Raw genomic sequence first — 25307 nt, 5'->3', positions numbered from 1 at the left:
TAATTCGAATTGATTCGAATTAGCCAATTCGAATTAGAAATACGTTTTTGCTAATACGAATTAAAAGTTAACGTCGTTTGGATAATAAATCGAATTTGACGCGCATTGTAATTCGAATTAGAATTGACGTTAGGACGTAACACGTTTCGAATACGAATTTAACTAATTCGAATTAGTTAAAGCGAATCGATTTCGAATTATGTGTGAACTCAGCATTAAATCGAATGATTTTCTACATCCCGCCAGTTTTTAGCTGTAGTAACAAAAGAAAAGCTTGATTCCTATATCTGGTGTGATTCTTTCCATACTTGGGTACGATCCACCAAATGCATCATTGTTATTAATACCTTCTGTCTCCCAGAAAACCCATTCCTCGACAACAGTCATACCATTCACGACTTGGCATGTCGTTCCTTTCTTTAACAGTACAAACGGGGCCGCTGTAGGCAATACCATTGGAGATGTTGTTGAACTGTCGTTTCTGAAATTGTAAGTAAACCTTGTATGAAACTATGCAGCAAATGATTCAAACAATCATATAAGATAAGGTACTCGATGGAGATTTATCTATATGAAATAAGTAAAAGATAATTAGCAAAGAATTTATTCTTTGAGCTGTCATATAATCTTGATAGTGCATTCATTTCAATATATTGGTCCTGTTTATCTTCCAGTTTTTGTTTGTTTTTATTTTTTTGCTTTTTATGCCCCACCTATGATAGTAGAGGGGCATTATGTTTTCTGGTCTGTGCGTCCGTCCGTCCGTCTGTCTGTTCGTTCGTCTGTCTGTCTGTCTGTCTGTTCGTTCGTCTGTCCGTTCTTCCGTCTGTCCCGCTTCAGGTTAAAGTTTTTGGTCAAGGTAGTTTTTGATGAAGTTAAAGTCCAATCAACTTGAAATTTAGTACACATGTTGATTATGATATGATTTTCTTAATTTTATAGCCAAATTAAACTTTTGACCCCAATTTCACGGTCTACTGAACATAGAAAATGAAAGTGCATGTTTCAGGTTAAAGTTTTTGGTCAATGTAGTTTTTGATGAAGTTGAAGTCCAATCAACTTGAAACTTAGTACACACGATCCCTATGATATTATCTTTCTAATTTTAATGCCCAATTATATTTTTATCCAATTTCATGGTCCATTGAACATGGAAAATGATAGTACGAGTGGGGCATTCGTGTACATTGGACACGTTCTTGTTTAGAAAATAAACCAAATTTCATAATGTTTTACTTCGTACCTTCTTTAAATACGGGTTTACTTTTGAAAAAAACTGGTATCAAACAAGATTATGATTTATGGATAAAAAATAAAGGCAACAGTAGTATAAACCGCTGTTCAAAACTCATAAATCCATGGACAAAAAACAAAATCGGGGTAACAAACTAAAACCGAGGAAAACGCATTAAATATAAGAGGATAACAACGACATAACACTAAAATGTAACACACACAGAAACGGACCGAGCATCAGACAAAATCCCACGAGAATAACAAACATAACATCAAAACCAAATACATGAATTTGGGATAGACAAGTACCGTGACACGTCTTATCGCAATGTGAATTTACACTCTAAAATAAGAGCAAACTAACGACACAACGTTTAAATGTAATACACACAGAAACGAACTATAATATAACAATGGCCATATTCCTGACTTGGTACAGTGCATTTTTAAAGGAAAAAATGGCGGGTTGAACCTGGTTTTGTGGCCTGCCAAACCTTGCACTTTTATGGCCATGTGAAATATAACATCAAAATGACAACACAACACCACAGGACTACAATATAAATAAATTGGATAACACAATTGACAAAGAATCACACGAACAACAGACAACAAAAGGCAACAAGTTCAAAATTTTAATACTCCAGAAGTGCATTTTGTCCACACAAGACCTACTAGTGACGCCCAGATACAAAAGTTTGAAAGCCGAAAAAAGTACAAAGTTGAACAGCATCGAGGACCAAAAGATACAAAAAATTTGTGCCAAAAACGGCTAGGGTTTTCTGTTAGTTACCAGAACATCTCTATTATTTAGAATAATTTATACTTTTGCAAACAGTAAATTTTATAAAATGACTATACAAAAGATGTACATGATGAAACTAAAGTATTAACTAATAACAGGAAACAACTGAAATACATTACATAAACAGACATTTGAAACAGACAAGTAGACACATCCGATTAAGTTTAAACCTCAACGCCAAGTGACGTCATATTTCCATCAAAAGACTGTCGTTTTAAGCTGTATTATTCCACTAGCTTACTTGTCAGGCCGACAATCAAATTCAGAATTTGTTGATTCATTGAAAACCAGGTTTAATCCACCATTTTCTATATAAGAAAATGTCGGTACCAAGTCAGGAATATGACAGTTGTAATCCATTTGTTGAATGTGTTTGAACTTTTGATTTTGTTATTTGATATTGAACTTTTTCCTCACAGTTCGGTATGTTTTATTGTTTTACTTTTCACAAAGCTTAGACAAGCTTTTTTCAATCGTTGCATACACAGTTCATTTCAGTATTCATTGCAACTAAACATACATCTTATATAACTCTATATAGAAATAAATATAGTTCTGATAGAAACAAGAATGAGTCCATAGTACACAGATGCCTTATCCACATTATACTTTTTTATGTTCAGTGGAGCGTAAAAAATGGGGTACAAAATCTAATTTGGCATTAAAATTAGAAAGGCCAAATCATAGGGAACATGTAAACGAAGTTTCAAGTTGATTGGACTTCAACTTCATCAAAACTTACCTCAACCAAACACTTTAACCTGAAGCGGAACAGACGGACGAATGGACAAACGAACGGAAAGAGGCACAGACAATAAAACATAATGACCATAAATGGGGAATAAAAATAACAAATTAAAGTGTTTTCTGATAAATAGGAACTCTTTGCTCAAAATCGGGTTGGGTTTTTTTTTTGTACGCAATAGGAATAAGAAGGGGTTTCTGGTTGATTGTTGATTGTTGGCTATATCGCGGCAAAGAGGTTTCTGAAAACGTTACATTTGTTGAATCTTTTTGTGTGATTTTGGTCAACTTCCTATTTACCATGTGTAAGCAAACTCAACATATCAACTATACTAGGAGACACCCACGAAAAACGAAATGTTGTAGCGGATGTGAATTTTTGTTAAAGATTTTATGTCTAGAGAATTTCAGCAAAAGTACCAAAAGTCATAGGTACATAGAGATAGGACAATTATTTTTAAACCATATCTTTTTTTTTTCAAAGTCCATTATTTTTTGTTTTCTGTTAAATCCCATGAATTTTGCGTTTTTGTATATTTTGAACATCCGTATGTTATATATAAAGTGTATTTGCTATACATATTAATTATCAATTTCAAGTTTCTTCTCCACGTTGGTCACTGCTATATTATATAGAAAGTCTCTATATACTAAAGGAGTATAATCATAGTATAAATAAAGAATAACCCCCAAGGGTGACTGGGGTATAGAAATATGGTCACTTGGTCTTCTCCCGACCGGCAGTAAAACGCTTGCCGAAGTGGGGCGTCCGTTTGGCTGTGCGGGATGATTCAAGTTCGCAGTCACGTCCGGTCAGAAGGGGGACGTTAAATCCGATGTCTCGTGTAAGGAGAGTGCCACGCTCTTTGCACGTTAAGAACCCTTGCAACAACTCTTTGAGGGGTCCGTAGGTGTCCTGTTGCAAGGCAAAATTTCTGTCCCTATCCAATATACCCTCCTTTTCCGGTTGCAGTCCAAATTTCCCCGACCATCATCCCAGATGGCCTCTATGGTACAGCCTACCTATTGTATTTATTGTGAACTTGTTCTCGTCCTGAATATGCATGAAATATTTGCCACTGGACGTAAAGCAACCAACAATCAATCAATCAATCAGAATAACGCGAAAATAATTTTCCTGTCCCCAGGTCCCCAAGTAATTATGAAAACTAGAACACACCCGCGAAATCGCGGGCATTCATAGCGTATTTGAGAGGATGTAAAGTGTTGTAGGCAGAATTTTGTAAAAGATTTATAATGACTTCAGAATTTCAGGAAAAGTATCAAAAGTCATAGGTACTTGGGGACAGGAAAATGTTTTTTTTATTAACACTCCTCCTTTATTTCCAAAATTCCTATTTTTTGTTTTCTATTAATGTCATTATTAACATACATTTAGTGTACATGTATTATGAACATTCCAGTCAGGAGCCTGTAATTCAGTGTTTCAGTGATATTTGTTTTTCGTTCATTTTTTGTACATAAATAAGGCTGTTAATTTTCTCATTTGAATTGTTTTACATTGTCATTTCGGGGCCTTTTATATCAGACTATGCAGTATCGGCTTTTTCTTATTGTTGAAGGCCGAAAGGTGACCTTTGAATGTTAATTTGTGTCATTTTGGTCTCTTGTGGAGAGCAGTCTCATTGGCATTCATAATACCATATCTTCTTTTTTTGTAAAACATTTAGCGACTTGAGAATTACAGAAAAGGTATCAAAAGTCATAGGTAATTTGGGACAGGATAATTGTTTTTCTAGCCCGGCTCCTCCTTTTTCCACAATTTTTTTTTTTTTGTTCTCTATTAATTTTAATGACACATGAATAATTTTAGCGCTTATCTGTATATTATGGACATTCATTAAAGGGGGGATCGGGGCAGAGGCGGATTTAGGGAGCCCAACCCCACCCCCCTTTTCTGAAAAATAATTGGTTGCTTATATAGGGAATCACTGAAGCATGACCGGAGCGGACCCCTTCTTAGGCAGTCAACGGCCCCTGCGTACGAACATTTTTGGATCCGCCGCTTCGGAGGGGCCCTGATCCCAATATCCCGGGCTTAAAAACATGAAATCCCTAGGTTCTGAATTTATTATACAAATTAAATATCTCGACATCCAGAAATTCGAAAAAAGATATCCCGGATGCCGAAATGGTCAATCCTGAAATTTCGATTTTAAAATCACCCGCTCCAGACGTCCTGAAAGTGTATTTTCTTTTTACAGTCAATTCTCAGTTTAATAATTGATCCACAGCGGTCATTGATAAATCATTCAGACCCTCCCTATTAAATAAACCCTGTGACTGCCGTGGATAGTAAACTTAATTATGGTATCAGACAGAAAATACACTTTATTCGTAGTATATGTATTTGTTTCAAAGTAAAAAGAAAAACGCACACCGGAGGTCTAATCTGACTTAAATTTCGTCCAATGACGGATATAAGACAGAAAATACACTGTATTCGTAGTATTAATGTATGTTCAAAGTATACAGAAAAACGCAAACCGAAAGTCTTATCTGACTTAAAATTTCCCCCAATGACGGAAACATATCCGGACGTCTTTTTTCTCGTTTTTCACCCAAAATAACTCAATCTGAATAATCATATGATTGGATGACAAATGCGAGTATGCACTGAACCCATAGGACATAAAGGCATGATGATTAATTTATTGTGGAAAAAAGAGAAGCGACACCCAAAATGAGGTCTTCTCGTTTAATAGTATAGATATGAAAAGAATGGGGCCCTTTATAGCTTGTTTTTCGGTGTGAGCCAAGGCTCCGTGTTGAAGGCCGTACTTTAACCTATAATGGTTTACTTTTTAAATTGATACTTGGATGGAGAGTTGTCTCATTGGCACTCACACCACATCTTCCTATATCTATTTAAAGTTTAAACTGGAAGTCTTGTCTATGACTTAGAAGTCGGTCTCATGACGGACACAATACCCGGACGCCTTTTTTCGTTTTTCTCCCAAAATAACCCAAACTGAATAATCATAAAAATGGAATACAAATGCGACTCTGCATGGTAACTATAGGACACAGAGGCATAATGATCAATTTATTGCAGAAGGAAGACAAGCGACACACACAATGAGGTCTTCTCGTTCGATAGTATATATAACGTTTATTTATAAATCGACATTATGCAAATACGAATTTGTGTAACTCAAATAAATGTTTCTGTTTCCTGATCTTGGGATTAACATGAAATCAACGATATATCGAGCATTAGGAACGTTATATATGTACATTGTACTCGTTGATATTGATTATAATTTTTAGGCATTTTTTTTTTGGTTGGTTTTGCTAGGTAAAATAGCACGCCTAGTATAAGCTTTTAAAACAATCACAAAATGGTGCATTTGGAATGACTGATTATCAAACAAGGAGTAACGCGCATTTATTACCTGCAACAGTAGAAGATCGTGGTATGATCAACGGTGAATTCACCATCTGGTAAGTCTCCAACAGCTGAATTACTGTTCGTCACATCTTCGTCGTCCCAAGTTATGTATCCAGCGGAAAATCCTATGTGAATTTAGAAGAAAAAAATAGCCAATTCAATATTTCGTAGTATCCTGTCAAAACTAAATCTCGCACATGACATTTTTTTAATGGTTTGAAATATGAATGAGTTTCGTTCTCTATCACTCACAGCGTTTTATGGAGAGAGAAAAAACATTAACACATTATCTTGATTATATTTATAGTTAGCTATAAAAGCTTATCTTTATCTATATTTTGCTTTTATTATTACAAAATAAAATAAGCACATTAAATGTTCCTGTTGTGTCTGCAGGAATTTCAAATATAATTACCCAGTTAAATTCAACGACATGTTTCCTTTGCTGGAGTGTTGTCGCATTGGCCATGTTGGCAATCATACCAAATCTTCATATTTTCGTTTGTCTTTTATCTGTAAAAATTAACCTGGATCACAAAAGAGATAACCAGTTCATACCATTTCAATATGTCGTAAATAGATTTTATAGACTTACCCAAAGGACAGTCTCCAGATTTTAGTATACAATATGATCCCCTGGGCCATGGAGGTTGTTCTGCTACAGCTTCCCCTTGTTTCATACAGAATTCTGTCGTTATTTCAGAAGTGGTAATTGTTCCTGCGAAACATATTTTTTAATATACAATCATGTATGATTCATTGGTTTTTGCCACATTCCCCTCCTGCCTTACTCATTTATAACAGACTGATTCTGGTCACATGCAGAATAAACCGATGAGTTAATCATGAAAGGTTTATTCTATCAGACAACCCTAATTTGACCCTTGTGTTTTTGTTTTCGCACTTCATTTTAATGTGTAGATGGTTTTTAACTTTTATTTGTTGTTTTTTATCATTGGTTTATGTGCTTTATGTGCTTATGTATTTTGTCTTAAAAAATAGAACTCAAATAAACACATATAAATAGCCTTCTAATAATTGAGGACCTCCAGACTCTATGAAATATAGCGGTGAACTTAGGCTATACTTTTTGGACCTTTTGGATTATAGCTCTTCATCTTTTATATAAGCTTTGGATTTCAAATATTTTGGCCACGAGCATCTTTTATCAAAATGCGCATCTGGTGCAAGAAAATTGTTACCGTTAATCTCATTAGAAGCTCTGGGATGATTAGTAATTCGAAACTCCGAAACAGCAGTGACGTTATTTGCTAAACTATCTGTTAAAGTCAACGTAGCGAAGTAATATTGACGTAACCACTGTTTTGGAGTTGGCAGTAATTCATGTTTTTGTGACGATGAAATAATCAACTTCAAGAACGAGCAAAAACCATATTATATAGACAGCTTTAAAATTTTAGAGATAGCAACATTTGAAACGGTAATAAATGTATGGCATAACTTATGATAAAACTTTTAAACGAAAGACAAATAGTAAAGACGGCTATTAATAACTCATATGAACAAAAGGCTTCTGTCTCGGAAGAGACACGTTTTTGCTTTGAGGGGACCCACCACTCCTGACAAACTAGGACAGTAGTGTACAATGTAATCGCTTAGCATTAAACATTGTCACACAATGGCTCAACTCCGTATATGGGTAATAAGATTAATACTTCTCACAAGAATATATACTAAGACCTAGAACATAGCCATATTTAATAACTAAATATACTATTTTTTTCAGATTGAAATACAAATCACTATGTATCTCCACTTAGTTAAGTATAAAGACGCTATAGACATTCAAATAAAAAATAAAGTTAAATTAATAAGAAGTGTTGACACAATGCAGGACAATTAATGCTTAAGTGGTAAAATTTAATTCGATACATAACAGTTTGACAAACACAAATTATGATCATTGAGAAGTTTAGCATTTCCTTGACAATAGAACGTGATTAAAACGTTCACCTGACTCTTCCATAGTTATCTCCCTTTAATGTAATAAACCAGCTTAAGTGTTCCTCAATTAACAGAAAAATACAATATAAATATTAAAACATTGAAATTAAACTCTATTTTAGAAACGATGCAGATATCATTTTGAGATCTTATCAATATCATTTTCAACATTGATAACTTTTCGGAAGAAGATTAGTTTTTGAATACAACGTCATTCTAAACAATAAAACATATGATAGTTTTCACACATTGCGAAGTTTAATAAGCTTAAAATAGCTTTTTAAGCTTTGAATAGCTTGTATTACTTTACAAAGATGTAATTCGGTATCCAAATGCCTGTTTTGACAATCATAAATGCTTTCGTCGATACAAGCAAATCATTTAAAATACACGCAATAATGCATTTATTAAATTAGTATATAAAGAAAGCAATTGTTCGTAGGACATGGAATAGTTTTACCACAATGGTTAAAAATAAGCATCTATTTTTGAATATAATATTTTAAAAGCTTTTTCCTGTTTACAGCTTATGCGACACCTTCTCAGTTCAATTAGATTCCGTTTTGATAATGGACATTCATTGTTTACTATTTTCTCTTTTCCTGAATCGCAGTGAATGCGCTATTAATTGCACATTACTACATGGATAGAATTAATTTTATTACGTTTTAATGATGTGTGTAAACAGCGATTCAAATTTGTTCGTCTTCTATTTTTTGCTCTTTGTTTAAACACAATACTGTGAAATTAGATACATTGCATAACAAAGTAAAATTTTGAATTGCTGCATTAAAACATCATGGATATATCTTTCTACTTAAGTCTATTGTTTTGATAAAATTATTTTGGTAATACTGTCGCGAAGGTTACATGACGTATTGAAACAATAATAATAAATATGTAAGTCTTAACAAAATATAAACTACACATAGAATTTATAAAAAAGCACAAATGTAGCAGATAGACGCGTGAAATATATTACGAAATGACCGATCTTAATTTTCGTGCACGAAATATGAATAAACAATAAGTTTTATGAAAAAATGAATAGAGTTGTACCCAAGAGAGCGCTGAAGGTGTTTTTTCCATGAATTAAAGTATAATATGATTGCCTACCGTTATAGACCTTGTTCGAGTATTGCTGATAATAAAAGATTGATAAAAAATCTGGCAGAAATTGCACCGGATGAACGGACAAACACGGATGCACGGACGTCTGGTATGTATGTGCCCCTTGCAAAAACGGTCGCGTGGACCAAAAAGAAAGTAACATGGTTGCTGAATGATGCTTAGATTGACAACACTGGCATTGTGCTTGAAATGTTGTACAAGTTATGTATTTTTTTACAAAAAATACAATAATGATTACCTTTCAAATGGACTGCATTTGTTATAACTGATAGAACATTATTTCCTTCGGTGTCTTGTGTGATTTGGCCTGTTTTCCACGTAGGAACCGGACATCCGCTTGTAGTTCCCATCAGACCAAAGGATCCTATTGGCCATAATTTATTGTTTACTGAAAAAGATAAGTAAATAGGATGTGTTTTGATGTGATGTAAAGATCATATAGTTAACTGGTCATCAATCAATTGAATAAATGATATATTAATAATTCAAACCTAATATGTTGATACATTTTAAGAAAGATCTTTCCCGAGTCTCTAAAATATTCTAGGAATATGTTTGTTTGGTATCATGTGTCTCTGCTTGTGCGGTTATAAACGCTGAAAATGCTACACACAGATTTATCATTGAGCAATTGTCATGAATATTGCTACTTAAAGGTACAACATACTAGTTTGCAATGTGTAAAAGAAGAATTGTTATCTATTTTCTAGTAAGAGTTTACTTTCTCTGGTTACCGATTTTTGTCGACTCAAAAAGGTCATTTCATATACAGCTCAATGGGAATAAAAGCGAGATCATAAAGAAATTATGTAACACTGTGATCCCATGTTTCAGATCGTCATACCAAAATCTTGATGACTTCAACCAAATGAAAGTTCTGGTGTTTGAACTCCTAGAGTGAGATTTGAAAAAAAGATTCTGGATAAAGGACCTGCATGTTTCCATGTTCATATTAAATTAATAAGATGTTTTAGAGGGTTTTTGTTTCCTCTTTCGAATACATAATCATGTAAAAAATATTTTTTTATTTATGTTGTTTTGTTTTAACCGCTCATTCACAACTTAATAAGACATGAACCAGAAATGTGTATTGTTTAATCATTTTGAATTATTTTCCTAATGATAAAACGGTAAAATGTCATTTGAAAAAATCACATATTTCTAAATGTTACCCCAGTATTGTATAAAATTATAATCTAACTGTAATAAATTACATCACTGCACTTGAATGCCGCATAAAAAGGAAGCCCCAATAAAGAATATGTTATGATGCATGCAGAAATAAAGCTGCGTTCTCATATAATACCTCAGTCTGACGTCAAGTTTTTTGTAAAAGCATCTTTTAAATGAAGTTGGATCGATTGCTGTTTAACTTTTAGTGTCAAAGATTTTAATGCGATTTGAATATACACCATACTTTGTACAGGGCCGATACGCTGAGCCAGATTTTAAACACGCTACATGTTATTTTCAAGATAACAGACCACAAAAAGATCTTACTATATAGTTATCAAAGGTACCAGGATTATATCTAGTTTTAATTAACATTGATCAGAGGCGACCAGTCGTTGTTCTTACTCCATAATGTCGCGGGCTTAATGGAGAAGCAGCAAATATTGCTGATAACTTTTCTACAATATACAGAATAGAAGATGAAACGAATTTTTGTTTGCAAAATTCGAATTATAATTATTAACTCGTGACGCACATTGCTCTTAGATGCACTTCATATATTTACATGCTTTTTTAAGATACTTCATTTAACACATCCAATCATATTTGATTATAGATAAAAGAAAAGCAATTGTTTGAAATTCATAATATTTTGGGGATTTATTTTGGTTATAAATTAGGAACAAATGAGAAATAAATAATACCGTAAATCAAATCACACGTATTAATGGGACAGAAGTATTTGTTTAAGCTTCATACTATTTGGAAAGAAGATAAAACCACCGCGATATAATTAAATTATCGTCGTATTCAAATATAAACAATTCCAAAGACTCAGAAACAGTTCCAAGACTTGCTGAACCTTTATCGCGCTTTATAGTGAGTACATTCTAGTTTCAAATTTCAAAACCAAATTTAAGACTTAGAAAAAAAATCCGTTTACCCTAGGACTTATATGTGACCCGCCATGACATTTCCAGGCTTATGGAGGTAAACGTCATAATGCGAAAACGTCGATGTAAAGTTACGTCACGTAAACGGAGCACCTGTTATTGAATGTTCAATTTGTTTAACTCATAAACTTATTACTCATATAAAATTGCCTTTTTTTCTCTTTAAAAACTTGAATATTATTTCGAATATGCAAACAGAAGATTTTTTACGAACAATATTTAATCATGCGGGATAAAATAGATTTTATAATTCCCGTGTATATATTTGCGACATGATTAATTTACGCAACTTGTAGCTTTGATGTTTAAAATTTTGTTCTTAATCATTGAAAGGGCTTTCAGAGGCGGATTAAGGAGAGGGGGCCCGCCCCCCTTTCAGAGAGCGGATTAAGGAGAGGGGGCCCGCCCCACCCCCTTTTTGGGAAAAAAATTGGTTGCTTATATAGGGAATCACTGAAACGTGACTGGAGCGGGCCCACTGTTAGGTAAGTCAGTGGGCCCCCACTTATTAAAATTTCTAGATCCGCCACTGGCTTTTGTTGTTATCTGTAAATTATTGTAGCATTGCAGATAAATCGTAAAAATAAAATAGTAGCGAAGGACTATAAAATGCGTAAATTAATTGTCTGTCCCGTATTAGTTTTGAGCTCCAGGTTTTCATCAAGGGGGACTACTCACGTTAAACTATTTTTAAACAACAAACGAAAATGTTAACACAGAAGACAAAATATATTTTGTACACATGTACATACTTTGAAGATGAAAATGAATTTACAAGTGCACTGTGTCTAAACCACACCGGTAACATTTGTTCGGACTCGATAGTATATCTAACATCCGGCACAATTACGGAACATCAATAGACAGAAGAAAGATAGGTTTCTCCTTATTTTCTTATTTTTTTATGATGTCAAAGAATATATATACATATACAAATATTTTCTATTGTGATATGCAATATTTTCTACAACCGTTTTATATTATTTAACGAGAAATAAGTGAAAATGACGAATTGAGTTAACCTTGCCTCGAAATTTTTTAATTTCTCGTTAAATTGTTCACATTGTACGGAAAGAAAGGTACGGGAAGATAGATACTGACACGGAGATTACAAAACTTGTCATTTTTAGCATCTCGATACTTGTATTTCTGAGTATGGAACGAAAGAAATAGGTCAGCGAGTTTGATTATGTTTATTATAAACATTCTCATTAATATTTTTAAACAAGCGAGACTAAGTGATTCGAATTCAAAGCAGCATATACAAGTATGGTAACGATTTTTTTTCTATTGACTTCGTTTTATTGAAGAAAAAAAACGTCAGTGAAGTTGATTGCCCTGTCCAAGTTATCTCGTTCGGGAAATTTGAAATCTTCAGTTGTTACACATTTTTTTAAATTCAAGAACGATGTAATTTTGTTTGGAACTCTTGGTTGTTTTTAGCTCACTTGACCCAACAGGAAAAGTATTTTTTTATCACTTGGCACTGGTCGACCGTCGTTCATTATCTTTCAAAACATTTTTTTTCATACAATTTCACATCTAAAATTACTATAAAAAAGAAGATGTGGTATGATTGCCAATGAGACAACTATCCACAAAAGTCCAAAATGACACAAACAAAAACAATTATAGGTCACCGTACGGCCTTCAACAATGAGCGAAGCCCATACCGCATATAGTCAGCTATAAGAGGCTGCATTTAACAAACCTTATCTAAAATCATGTCTTTTTTTAAATTAAAATTAGGGTATCTTGTTTTAAAAAGTTTACTCTGACCCCGTTTGTCAACCAAGATGGCCGTCATGGCTAAGAAATAAATAAAGGGGGGTGCATGCAAGTGCATGGTGTCAATTATTTAAAAACAGTCGGTGACATAGAAAAGTCGAAAAGGGCCAGATGATTATCTTCAAAATGTTGAGCTCTACCATTTGTCCATTTGCTATACAATTCTCGCATAAGTTCTTAAAGGAGTTATTGCATGACCCTTAAGTCACGAATTTTAAGTTCTTTTTATCAATTTCGATCTATTATTTTCAAAAATATAAAAGTCATATAGCAAACATGACTTAGGAAGTCAAGCTATACAAATAAATCGACTTGGCCAATATCCTTATAAAACTGAATCACCTTTAATTAAGAGGGGTTTTTCCCCCCATTTCACTGCGTTTTGTCCGCAGTCCGTCTATCTATCCGTCTATCCTATTGTCCAGCGTAAACATGTCGCATCGTAAATTGAGAACAGCTTATCCAGTTTTCATGAAACCTAACAAAGTTATTACTTGTAATGGTCAAACGATCTGTAAACCTTTTAGTGAAAATCAAATTAAATATTTTTGATTTGCAGGACTTAGTAAGTAAAACAGGAGTGTGTTTTGTTCAACATGTCGCGCCATATCTCAAAAACGACTTATCATTATTGCATCAATCTTTACACACTTCTGAGTAATATAAATCTTAACTTCTGCATACTTTTTGGTGATGTTTTAAATTTTGTTAATGAGCGTTATTTAGGTTTTTTTTGGTAAAGGGGGGGGGGTCCCATATTGCGATGTATCTCAAAACCTATATAAAAAATATCATAATGTTATAAAATGATTAGATTTCAGTGTTTGCTATTGAGTATTTATATTCCATTTAAAATTAGTTTAAAGATCAGTGAAATACCGGAAACGCCTTTTATTGTGAAAATGTGTATTACTATAATTACCTACGTTCAAAAGTGCCCGTTTGAAATAAATTTCAACACGCCAAGTTTACTTTACAATAAAAATATATTTTAATTCTTTCGAAAGACAATGTTCACATCCGTGTTAACGTTGCTTTTCATAAATTGTTGGTTTAAAAAAAACCCGGTGGATATATACATTGTATAGACGAAACCGAGTGATTGTGTAGTAAACACTAATGACAAAACCGGTGTATTTTAATTTTTGACATGACCCATTTCTTTCTTTCCTTACACAGAAATACAAGTATTGAGATGCTCAAAATTACTAGTTTTGCAATCTCTGAGTCAGTATCTATCTTCACATATTTTGAGTGACATGCGAATTTTAATTCTACTTATGAAGCACAAAATGTTTTTTTTAGTGATTTTATTTGAAAAGTAGATCCATGGTTGCTATGGAAACCGAATGGTTGCTTAATTCAACTCAAATTCACTTATCAGTAAATTTAGTTAACTTTAGTTACATTTTGATAATATTTAAGACTAAAAAAAATCAAACACACAACGATATGTCAACTTGCAAGGAGAACTAAATTAGATAAACCTTCGAAATATTGCAAAGTGGTACTATTTAAAAAAAAAGTGCATCTCACAAAAATGACCATAATTCTTTTAATTTTGATAATTCGACCAAAAACTCTTTCTGGGTGTTTTGTATCTATGTGTACTTCATAAAAATGCAAAAAACTCATTTTGGTTCTAATACCTCCATAAGCCTGAAAATCTCATGGCTGGTCACATATTTTGTCGAGACAAAGGGTCATTCCATAAACGGCACAATGTAAATAAAAGCGAGATGAAAACGAAAAAAGCATTTTGACACAGTGATTGGGATTCGACACTTTAGGCAGTCAGTCCAAAATCGTGATGACTTCAACCAAATAAAGGTTCTAGCGATTTTTAGTAACTGAATGTTTACATTTTCATTTTAAATTAATGTGATGTTTAAAAGGGATTTGTTTCCTCTTTCGGGAGCATATTCTTAAACAATAAACATTTTTAATTAATACACATATTTGTATTGTTCAAGCATATGCAATTGCTAATGAGAAAACGGTAAAATATTATTAGACAAAACATATATTTCAAAATGTAACCTCAGTGTTGTATAACATTATACTATAACTGTTTTAAATTACATGTCTGTAACACTTGAATGCCGCATGAAAAAGTAACCACAATAACGAGTATGTTATGTTGCATGCATGCAGAAATAAAGTTGTATTATCATATATAACAGTGTGGTGTAATCTTATCGTGTTGCTTAGTCTGTAGTTTTCTATGTCGAGTCTCCAGTACTATTGTTCATCTATTTTTTTTTCAATCATAGCATTGTCGGTTTATTTTCGATTAATGAGTTTTGTATGTCCCTCTGGTATCTTTCGCCCCTCATGTATAGATGAAGATGAATCGATTGCTGTTGAACGGTTCGTGGTATATTCAAAGCATATTCAGAACGAGATTTTAATCCGATATGATCATGCACCCTGCTTTGTACAGTGCTGGTACACTGAATCACATTTTAAACGTGCTAGTATTCAATATAACAGTTCATAAAAAGATATGTTAATTAACTTGGTCACATTGTTCTTACTTAGAGGCGACCAGTATTTGTTCTGAATCCATTATGGCACTTGCTTAACAGAGAGGCAGCAAGTACCAGTTTTATAGCGATCGATTTGGCCCGACCGAGGGATGCGGCGATACAGATGAGGATAATACACCCTAATTGACTCGAGGCAGATTATTTAACCATCACCTGTTCTACATATACTACGGTAGTTGTAAGAGAGTAAAACAGAAACATTTTCATTGCCAGCTATTTCATACAATTTACAGATTTTTGTTTTGTAATGACATATCTGAGATAGAAAACTGTTTCTGAACTATTTGCAAAGTAGGAGTGTTATGCTGGCTGGCTTGGTGGTCACACTCTTTATTTGAAATGTTTTAGAATGAAATTTGATACGATTTCTTTATCATTTATCACGGTTTCTGTGTTCTAGTATATTAGTTGAATGGTTGGTTGGTAACTGTAACCTTAACATTTCTCATAAACAAAAAATATAAATTACGGGTTAACGATAAAGTTGTAGCGACTATGCATTTTCAATTAGTTCACTTTTAATTTGAATGTATCCTTTAAAAGCAATCAAGATGATATTACCAAAGTTATACTATAAATTCATTTGTGTAATTTGAAAATAAACGAATGGTGATTAATATTGTTCTAAATGCTTTTTGTTTCAATAATGTCGATTATTTTTTTATAATATGCAGAACAAAAGTTAAAACGAACTTTTGTTTACATTATTCGAATCATAAATTGTTAACTCGTTATGTGCATTACTCTTATGTGCATCTCATAAATTTAAATGCATTTCCAAAATGCTTCATTCCACACAGTCAATAATATTTGAATATAGATAAAAGAAAAGCATATGCTTTGAAATTCGAAATATTTGATTTTGTTTTGGTTATAAATTAGAAACAAATGAGAAATAGATAATATCTCGAATCAAATCACACTTATTAATGGGACGGAAGTATTATTTTAAGTTTAATATTATTTAAAAGAAAAAACCAACGCGGTATAATTAAATTATCGTCGCATTTGAATAACGAACAATTCAAAAGACTCAGAAACGGTTCCAAGACTTGCTGATCCTTTATCGCGCTTCATAGCGAGTGCATTCTAGTTTCAAAATCCAAAACTAAAGTTTAGAATTTTTATACAGGAAAATCCTTTTAAAGAATCATCTTATATCCAATGGACAACTACCTCAACAATAAAATTATCCTTACGTGATGCGGAGCAAAGTGCAATCAATTAAAAGCATTACTAGAGTAAGCTAGAGATAAAAACTGCATAGTTTTCAAAAGATCGGTATAACGCACGATTAATAGAAGATAAAATATTTGCCAAGCAACACACCTCCTACGAATCCCCTCTTCCCCATTCCCGAACAAATCATTATCATCATCAACACTACCATCAAGAGATGCTGCAATGTATTATAAATAAACTAATCATAGATACCAGGTTTCAATTTAGTTTATACGACGCGCGTTTCGTCTACAAAAGACTCATCGGTGACGCTCGAATCCAAAATGTTAAAAATACCAAATAAAGTACGAAGTTGAAGAGCATTGAGAACGTGAGAAGACTGTGGCGCTCACCCTGGACGAGACATTGGAATTAACGTCCCAAGTTCGACGACGTTGCGTAGTTTTTCATCCTAAGGAACGCCCTTCTTTTAACCATGTTTTATTCGGTTATACCGTGTAAAGGGAGAATTTAATTAAAGACAATATTTATTTACACTAGTTAAACTTTGTAGTGACTTAAGTTATAAAAATCAATGTAAGGAATAGTAGTACAATCCTATGTCTTCGTTGAATGCTTAATAAAATGCTTTACCGCGAAAAAAGGACTAGAAAAAAAACAAATTAAAAGGCATCAATTAATTGTTTTAGTTACAGCAGTTTCAGCATTTGTCATAAACAAAAAATATTTATTAAAGGTTGCCGCTAAAATTACAGCCTCTATGAATTTTTAATCAGTTTATTTTAATTTGAATATATCATTTATAAGCAATTAAGATGGTGTAATTTAAGCTATACCATAAATTCATTTAATGTGTAATTTGAAAATAAGTAAATGGAAATCAATATTTTTCTATTTTCTTTTTGTTTCAAAAATGCCGATTATTATTCTGAAATATGCAGAATGAAAGATAAAAAATGTATTTGAAAATACGCAAATGGTGATTAATAGTGTTCTATATTCTCTTTGTTTCAATACTGCTGATTTCTTTTCTACAATATACAGAATAGAAGATGAAACGAACTTTTGAGAGCAATATTCGAATTATAATGATTAACTCGTTACACACATTACTCTTTGATGCATTTTAAGATACCTAATTCCACACCTTCAATCAAATTTGAATAGAGATAAAAGAAAAGCATATTGTTTGAAATTCATATAATATTTAATTATTTTTTGTTGTAAAATAGACACAAATGAGAAATAGATAATGTCGTGAATCGAATCACACGTTTTAATGTGAGGAATTATGTGTTTTTTTCATATAATTTGCAAAGGAGAAAAACCAACGCGATATAATTAAATTATCGTCGTATTAAAATAACGAACAATACCAAAGACACAGAAAGAGTTCCAAGACTTGCTGAAATAGAGAACTAAAGATGCCAGAGGGACAGTCAAACTCAAACATCGAAAATAAACTGACAAAGCCATGGCTAAAAATGAAACGACAAACAGACAAACAATAGTACACATAACACAACATATACAACTAAAGAATAAGCGACACGAGCCCCACCAAAAGCTAGGGGTGATCTCAAGTGCTCCGGCAGGGTAAGCAGATCAGACTCCATATGTGTTGCTCATATTATAAAAAAAAAATCGGTAAATAGTGTAATTCGGTAGGTCACATTCGTGAAAGAAGGGGATAGTAGTTACGATGTAACATATCCAATATTATCTGTGAAACGGTTATTCCATAACGGTCAACCAACTCGTGATGGCGTCCGTCATGATTTCAACTTCACCATTCGGAACTCTTTGTTTAATAGCTTCCTAGTAAGCAGCATCCCCCTATCAAGAAAATCATGATAGGCAATTCAAGCACGGGAATGTCGTATTAATTAGGTGACATATACCCCGTATACAGGTGCTGCTGGAATGTAGCGACTTACAAATGGAAAGTTCACAATTGGAAAGCTGAAATCAACTTTTTGTCGTAAAGTTTTGTATTCAACCGACCCTCATTGTCAATTTTTAGATGAAAGGTAAGATATGAGGCCGACTTAAATGTATCTGTTGTATCCTTTATCTCTAGTTCGATTGGACAGATGCGTTCAACATATTCACCAAATTTTGAATTAATTAGTGAGAGAACATCATCAATATAGCGGAAAGTAAAGCTAAATGATATTGGTAAATTCTTATCTTTCTTCCTTAGAAGTTCCTGTATGAAGACAGCCTCATAATAATGAAGAAACAAGTAGGCAAGAAATGGGGAACAATTGGTTCCCATTGGAATGCCGACAATCTGTTGAAAAATACGTCCTCCGAACGAAAGAAATATGTTGTGAATCAAGCATCTTGATAACGTCAGATTCAGAGAATTTTTTGTTTAAATGAGAGTGATCCTTTACAAAGTAGGTTATATCCCTCCCTAAGACAAGATACTTGTATCTACGTTGGCCATTCTTTTTTATAAAAATAAAAACAAGCAATACCAACTCTCTAAATTTTTCTTTTAGTTAGGAATGTCGAATACTGGTGTAAAGTGTAGAAAAGTGAAATGTTTTAATACTATTGCAAGATGAAAGAGAGTAAGGTTGTATAAACTCTAAAAGATCTTTGGAATTTTTTAGTATCCACATCTGATTCACGACAACTCCGTTTGAGATATTGATTTTGCCATTTAATGTTTGAGTACTTGATTTTTATTTTTATTTTTTTGCCATGGCGTTGTCATTGAATTTTGGTCGTATGGGTTTGAAGGTTTCTGTGGTATCGTTCGCCTCTTCTTTAGTATCTTGTTGTTATTATTTCATGAATTTTTTGACATAGCTTCTTCACAATAAAGCAAGCAGGTTATTTTTTGTTTTCGGTCTGTGATGAACAGAATTTTGATTACCACAAAATATGTGACAGCAAAGAGTAGCATTTTGAAACTGGCAATTTTGAAAATTTCAGCAAACTTGGGTAAAATATCATGGCGTACATTTATATATTTGATTTTGAGAAAAGAGGGCTCGGAGACCACTGACCATCGATAGAAAAATGGCAAGAATTGCCAATTAAGATCAGAATTTAAAACATTTCTCCAGGAGAGGCATTCGAACTCCCGGCTTGTGATCGCTGTAAATGAATTACCTTAATCACTCGGCAAGCGAGGTTTCCGTTTTTACTGGTAACGAACATGAAAGTTGAAGCAGTACATTAAAAGTGGTTGGGTTTTCAAAAGTATTAAAATTAAAGAGGAAATGATACGGTTTGAATAGTCAATTAGTAGTTAGATGGGGATATCTATTTACAAACAAATTACATTCGACAATGCTGGGTTGCGTAGATAAGGTTCTAGTGACCGCAGTCTAGCATCAAATTATATACTGATGATTCCATAACGTGTTAAAATGAGATAAGCATTTTCTGAACATCTCTTAACTTAAGGTAGTAAATTTAAACTGATAGTATGCACAATCAATGCACGTCAATCCTAATGCATCTGTTTTCTTAAATCAAATGAGAATAGTCTCAACAGGTTTTAATTAACTTCAAGCAGAAATCATGATTTACAAGCTAATAAAATGAAAGTAAACTTTTATTTTAGATTTCGATCTCAACCTGGTTTTTTTTAAACATTTTTTGAAACATTTATATTAAATTTTGCCAGATAACATGTGCAGTTTTTAGTAAAAAAAAAAATTATTTGAGTGCTTTGCAATTCTGTCAAATAGTCTAGTCTTAATAAATCTCATTTATTGGGTAAGGATCAAGGGAATGCGTTCAAATTTGTGTTGTCATGTTATTTATGCATGGTGCATATCCGGCCAAGTAAATATTGGCAAATTGATTTCTAAATACTTTTACGAAAGTGATTTTATTTGGTATTTACGATAATTGATTAATACAAACTTGTTTGTGTAAATATAATCAAATTAGACTTGAACTTTTTTCTTAATTTGTGCTTCAAAGGCATGTAAATTTCACAGGAATTTGATAAAATATAGATAAATTCAACTATTACTATTTAACGGCTTTTTTTAGGTTAAATTTCATTGATGTGATTTAACTCTTTTGAGAAGCAATCTGAATGCCTAATGGTTTTTCTCTCAATCGTATAATTTTTTTTACCAAATATCATAAAAAATAGTTATCCATGGAAGTGTTGAAACTGCTTTCAAAAACTTTTGGGCACGTTCGCACTTAATAAGGTTTACAGTAAATCAAAATATTTCGCGAGTGATTGATTTTTGCGACTTTTGCCAGTGGAAAAATATCGCGAATATAATTCGTTATTAATAAGTAAAACATAGAGATTAAAATCATTTCTCATTTCACTTCACCAAGTTCGCCTCGAAGAGGGCTAAAAATGACTAAACATGAAATGAAGTATCCACGCGAGAATAATATGGTTAACAATATTCTACATGCAATTTATGCTTAAACCTATATATAGCTATCTTTTTTAAAAGAGGGACGAAAGATATCAGAGGAACAAACAAACTCATAACTCGAAAATAAACTGATAACGTCATTGCTAAAAATGAAAAAAGACAAACTCGTTTCTCATTTTTTATATATAGATTAGATCGTTGTTTTTCCTGTTTGAACGGTTTTACACTAGTAATTTTGGGGGCCCTTTATAGCTTATTGTTCGGTGAAAGCCAAGACTCCGTTTGGAAGGCCGTACATTGACCTATAATGGTTTACTTTTTATGCCCCACCTACGATAGTAGAGGGGCATTATGTTTTCTGGTCTGTGCCTTCGTTCGTTTGTCCGTCTGTGCGTCCGTCTGTGCGTCCGTTCGCTTCAGGTTAAAGTTTTTGGTCAAGGTAGTTTTTGAAGCAGTTGAAGTCCAATCAACCTGAAACTTAGTACACATGTTCCCCATGATATGATTTTTTTTTATTTTAATGCCAAATTATAGTTGTGACCCCAATTTCATGGTCCACTGAACATAGAAAATGATAGTGTGAAGTTCAGGTTAAAGTTTTGGTCAAGGTAGTTTTTGATGAAGTTAAAGTTACATCAACTTGAAACTAAGTACATATGATCCCTATGATATGATCTTTCTAATTATAATTCCAAATTATAATTTTGACCCCAATTTCACGGTCCACTGAACATAGAAAATGATAGTGCGAGTGGGGCATCCGTGTTCTATGAACACATTCTTGTTTTAAATTGTTATTTGGATGGAGAGTTGTCTCAATGGCACTCACACCACATATTCCTATATCTATAAACAATAGTACACATGACAAAATAGAAAACTAAAAAATAAGCAACACGAACCCCACAAAAAACTAGGGGTAAGCACCCGTCGTGTTGCTTACGTGATAACATATCCGATAAAAATTCGGTAGTCATATTCATGAAAGGGGAGGGGATTGTAGTTACGACATAAGGAACATATCCGATATCATTTGTGAAACGGTTATTGCATAACGGTCAACCAATTCGTGATGGCGTCCTTAAAAGTTACGAAGGGATGATTTCAACTTCACCATTTGGAACTCTTGGTTTAATAACTTCCTTGTAATTGTCCGCTAAAAGAGATTTTATATTATCAAAACTTTTGTATTTTTTTCACGAGCGTACTAGATTAAAAGTTACTCACGACTAAAAACATGTGATGCGAGTTCAACAACCATGTTATATGTGAAGGTCAACTGGTCCAAAAGTTCACGTTAACTATTATCATCATTCGAGGGTTGTTGTTGTCAGTTAACTATTTCAAAAACCTTCTTCTTTTAAAAATGAAAACTTCTGATCTAATTCAAACTTTTGACTATAATCATTATTCGTTAAATAGTTTAAAAAAATGAATCCGAAGATCGCATACAAAATAACTTTGCTAATGACTTAAAATGGAACATAACTTGTAAAATGCAAGTTTTATTAAATATCTTGAAAATTTATAGAGATAGAGATAAAAAAAAATCTTGCCAGGGGAAATAAGTGTTGAGATCTACACCGACTGCCGATGTATACCAAATATCTCAGACAACATAAAACCGACGAATTTGCCCTTAAAATGCAATTTTAACCACCCTGTTTTTTCTTCTTTTTTTTTTTGTCTGTTGTTTTTGTCATCAATTGACGTTTCTTTACCGATGTTTTAGTCCTTGTAAATATTTTGGCCTCGAGCATCATTGTCAAAATGTGCACCTGGTGCAGTAATTGACACCGTATATATTGTTACTACCACTAGTCGATGCGTTAATTGTTTTACATATATCATGTCTGAGCCTTTACGTCGTTATGGGCTTTGCTCATTGTTAATGCCATACATTGACCTATTTTTGCGTCATTTGTCTATTGTAGGAAATTGTCTCGTTGGTAATCATACCATATCTTTTTATTATCCATTTATGGGCATTGTGTTTTCTGGTCTGTGCGTCTGTCCGTTTGTTTGTCTGTCCTTCAGGTTAAATGTTTTGGTCGTGGTAGGTTTTGATGAAGTTGAAGTCCAATCAACTTGAAACTTAGTACACATGCGCCCTATGATATGATCGTTCGAATTTTAATGCCAAATTAAAGATTTTCTCCCATTTTTACGGTCCGCTGAACAAAGAAATGTTATTGCAGATGGAGAATTCGTGTACTGGGGACACTTTCTTGTTATCTTTGTATTGTTTGTATTTTCTTCGGTTTTTGTTTTTCCAGGACAGTGCCAGTTTACTTCCTCTTTGTTGTAAGATATTATTTCCTTAATAAACCTTTAGGGTAATGAAGTAATAGGGGATTTTTTTCAAATTTAAAAGAAATTTAAAATGAACATTATCAAGAACGTATAATAACACAGTAACTTGCAAAATAGAAATTATTTGTTTGGATCTGTTATTCTTTTTTATTATTATTAATCTGAGGGTTTGTTTGAATTTTTATCTATTTATGATTACTATTTTATTAGGGAGAGATATGTCACGCAATATTTCTTAGAACCGATAATATCTTTTGTCTTTGTCAATATAAATACATTTTTATCAATTACGAAACAAAAGACTATAATAACAAGCAAATGAATAATACTTCTAGAATTGATGGTGAGTAGATTTTGTTATCTCTTTTTCTTTAAACTTACCTCTGCGCTTGTAAAAAAATGTATTCGGCGAACTGGAACAATTTGTTACATCCGAAATTACGTCACTGAACAGTCGGCACTTTCTTGTTTGTAAATTGTGTGAAAACGAAAAACACTCTTCCTTTCGAGATGAGCATTTTTCTGCACATGAAAGTTTTGATCTAGTGGTCAAACTGTTCAGAAGAAAATTTTCACAATCGTGACCAGTTTCAGGTGTCTGCTTGATGAATTTGTCTTCTATTATTGTAGCTATGACATTTGTTTTGAAAGACAATAATATTCCGAGGCTAATTATTAGACGCATATCTATTCTAATCTAATTTACATGTTTCAATGTTCATGCTATAAAGTTTCTGATACAATTAGATTTCCCTCACAGAATGCGTAGGAATTGCATACATGGGTTCTTCTGTCCATCGATATCTTAATGGGAACTGTTAAAGTGTTCAGTATTATTCTCTCCTTGCGTATGCAGTAGCGAAAATTGTATTCTTAGATTAAACAAACAAAATAATCAAAGCATAAAATCGGGAATATTTTAAAGAGCATTGCTACGAGTTTCTAATCAAATATTCGAATAGAATAGATACATTTAAGCTTCGCATCACTTTAATTACTTGAAATTAGTTTCATTATCACAGGTACATCGGAAATTAAAAATGTACTATAATAAGCTGAACAGTATCCTGAAATTAACTGAAAAACAACAATTATCAAATAAGTGACTTATTGGCTGTATGGACATTTCGTAGTAATTAAATAAGCTAAATGGATCCATAAACAAAATATGTAGTTTATACATGAGCGATTTCTATTTTAGCCCTCATCTTGTTTAATAAGATGCTGATTGCAGATTTTTGATAACGTCTGCTTAATTTATTCACAATGGTGCTTCGATGGCTCTTAATTTGTGTAAAAAATATTCATTTCAACCGAAACGACATTTTTGCTACATATTTATCAAATTTAATCATCGTTAAGTTTTTGCATAAATATTAGAACATGTAATCTCTATACAGTATCAGGTCCAGACACAGTAAATGCATGAGTAAAGGTCGTTTGATAATAATAAATTAAAATGATACATTTGTTTTCATTCCAAAAGAAATCACATTAATTTGAAATTGTTCAGTTTCTAAAATCCGGTAATTTTTATATGTGTTCTCCATTTATGAAATAGCTCATCTAGAAGATGTATAACCTTCATTCGGTAGTTAATATATCTCTGTGGTTTCAAATTGGTATATTCTTCTTCAGAAAGATTATGTTTCTTCAAAACTCACAAATAATTAAAGTGTAATGGTA

General features: G+C 32.8%; 1 protein-coding gene across 1 annotated transcript; it reads right to left on the bottom strand.

The window, feature by feature from the left end:
* Positions 1-221: 221 nt before the first annotated feature.
* LOC134709518 (uncharacterized) lies at positions 222-24445 on the bottom strand. Its single transcript, XM_063569681.1, has 5 exons — positions 24003-24445; positions 9532-9681; positions 6793-6915; positions 6202-6322; positions 222-481 (listed from the first exon to the last, which is right to left on the bottom strand). The coding sequence occupies exons 1-5, from the start codon at positions 24304-24306 to the stop codon at positions 250-252; spliced, it is 930 nt and encodes a 309-aa protein (XP_063425751.1). The 5' UTR covers positions 24307-24445; the 3' UTR covers positions 222-249.
* Between the last annotated feature and the right edge of the window lie 862 nt (positions 24446-25307).

Source organism: Mytilus trossulus, chromosome 1, assembly GCF_036588685.1.
Source record: "Mytilus trossulus isolate FHL-02 chromosome 1, PNRI_Mtr1.1.1.hap1, whole genome shotgun sequence".
In the NCBI taxonomy this organism is placed as follows: domain Eukaryota; kingdom Metazoa; phylum Mollusca; class Bivalvia; order Mytilida; family Mytilidae; genus Mytilus; species Mytilus trossulus.
This window is presented reverse-complemented; position numbering and strand designations above follow the sequence as displayed.

Excerpts from the sequence above, each read along its gene's own strand:
- LOC134709518 (XM_063569681.1), bottom strand. The coding sequence starts at position 24,306 with ATGCGTCTAATAATTAGCCTCGGAATATTATTGTCTTTCAAAACAAAT. Across the intron at positions 9,682-24,002 it reads ATTTTTTTACAAGCGCAGAG|TAAACAATAAATTATGGCCA; the intron begins GTAAGTTTAAAG and ends TATCTTTTTCAG. Across the intron at positions 482-6,201 it reads ACGATCTTCTACTGTTGCAG|AAACGACAGTTCAACAACAT; the intron begins GTAATAAATGCG and ends TTACAATTTCAG.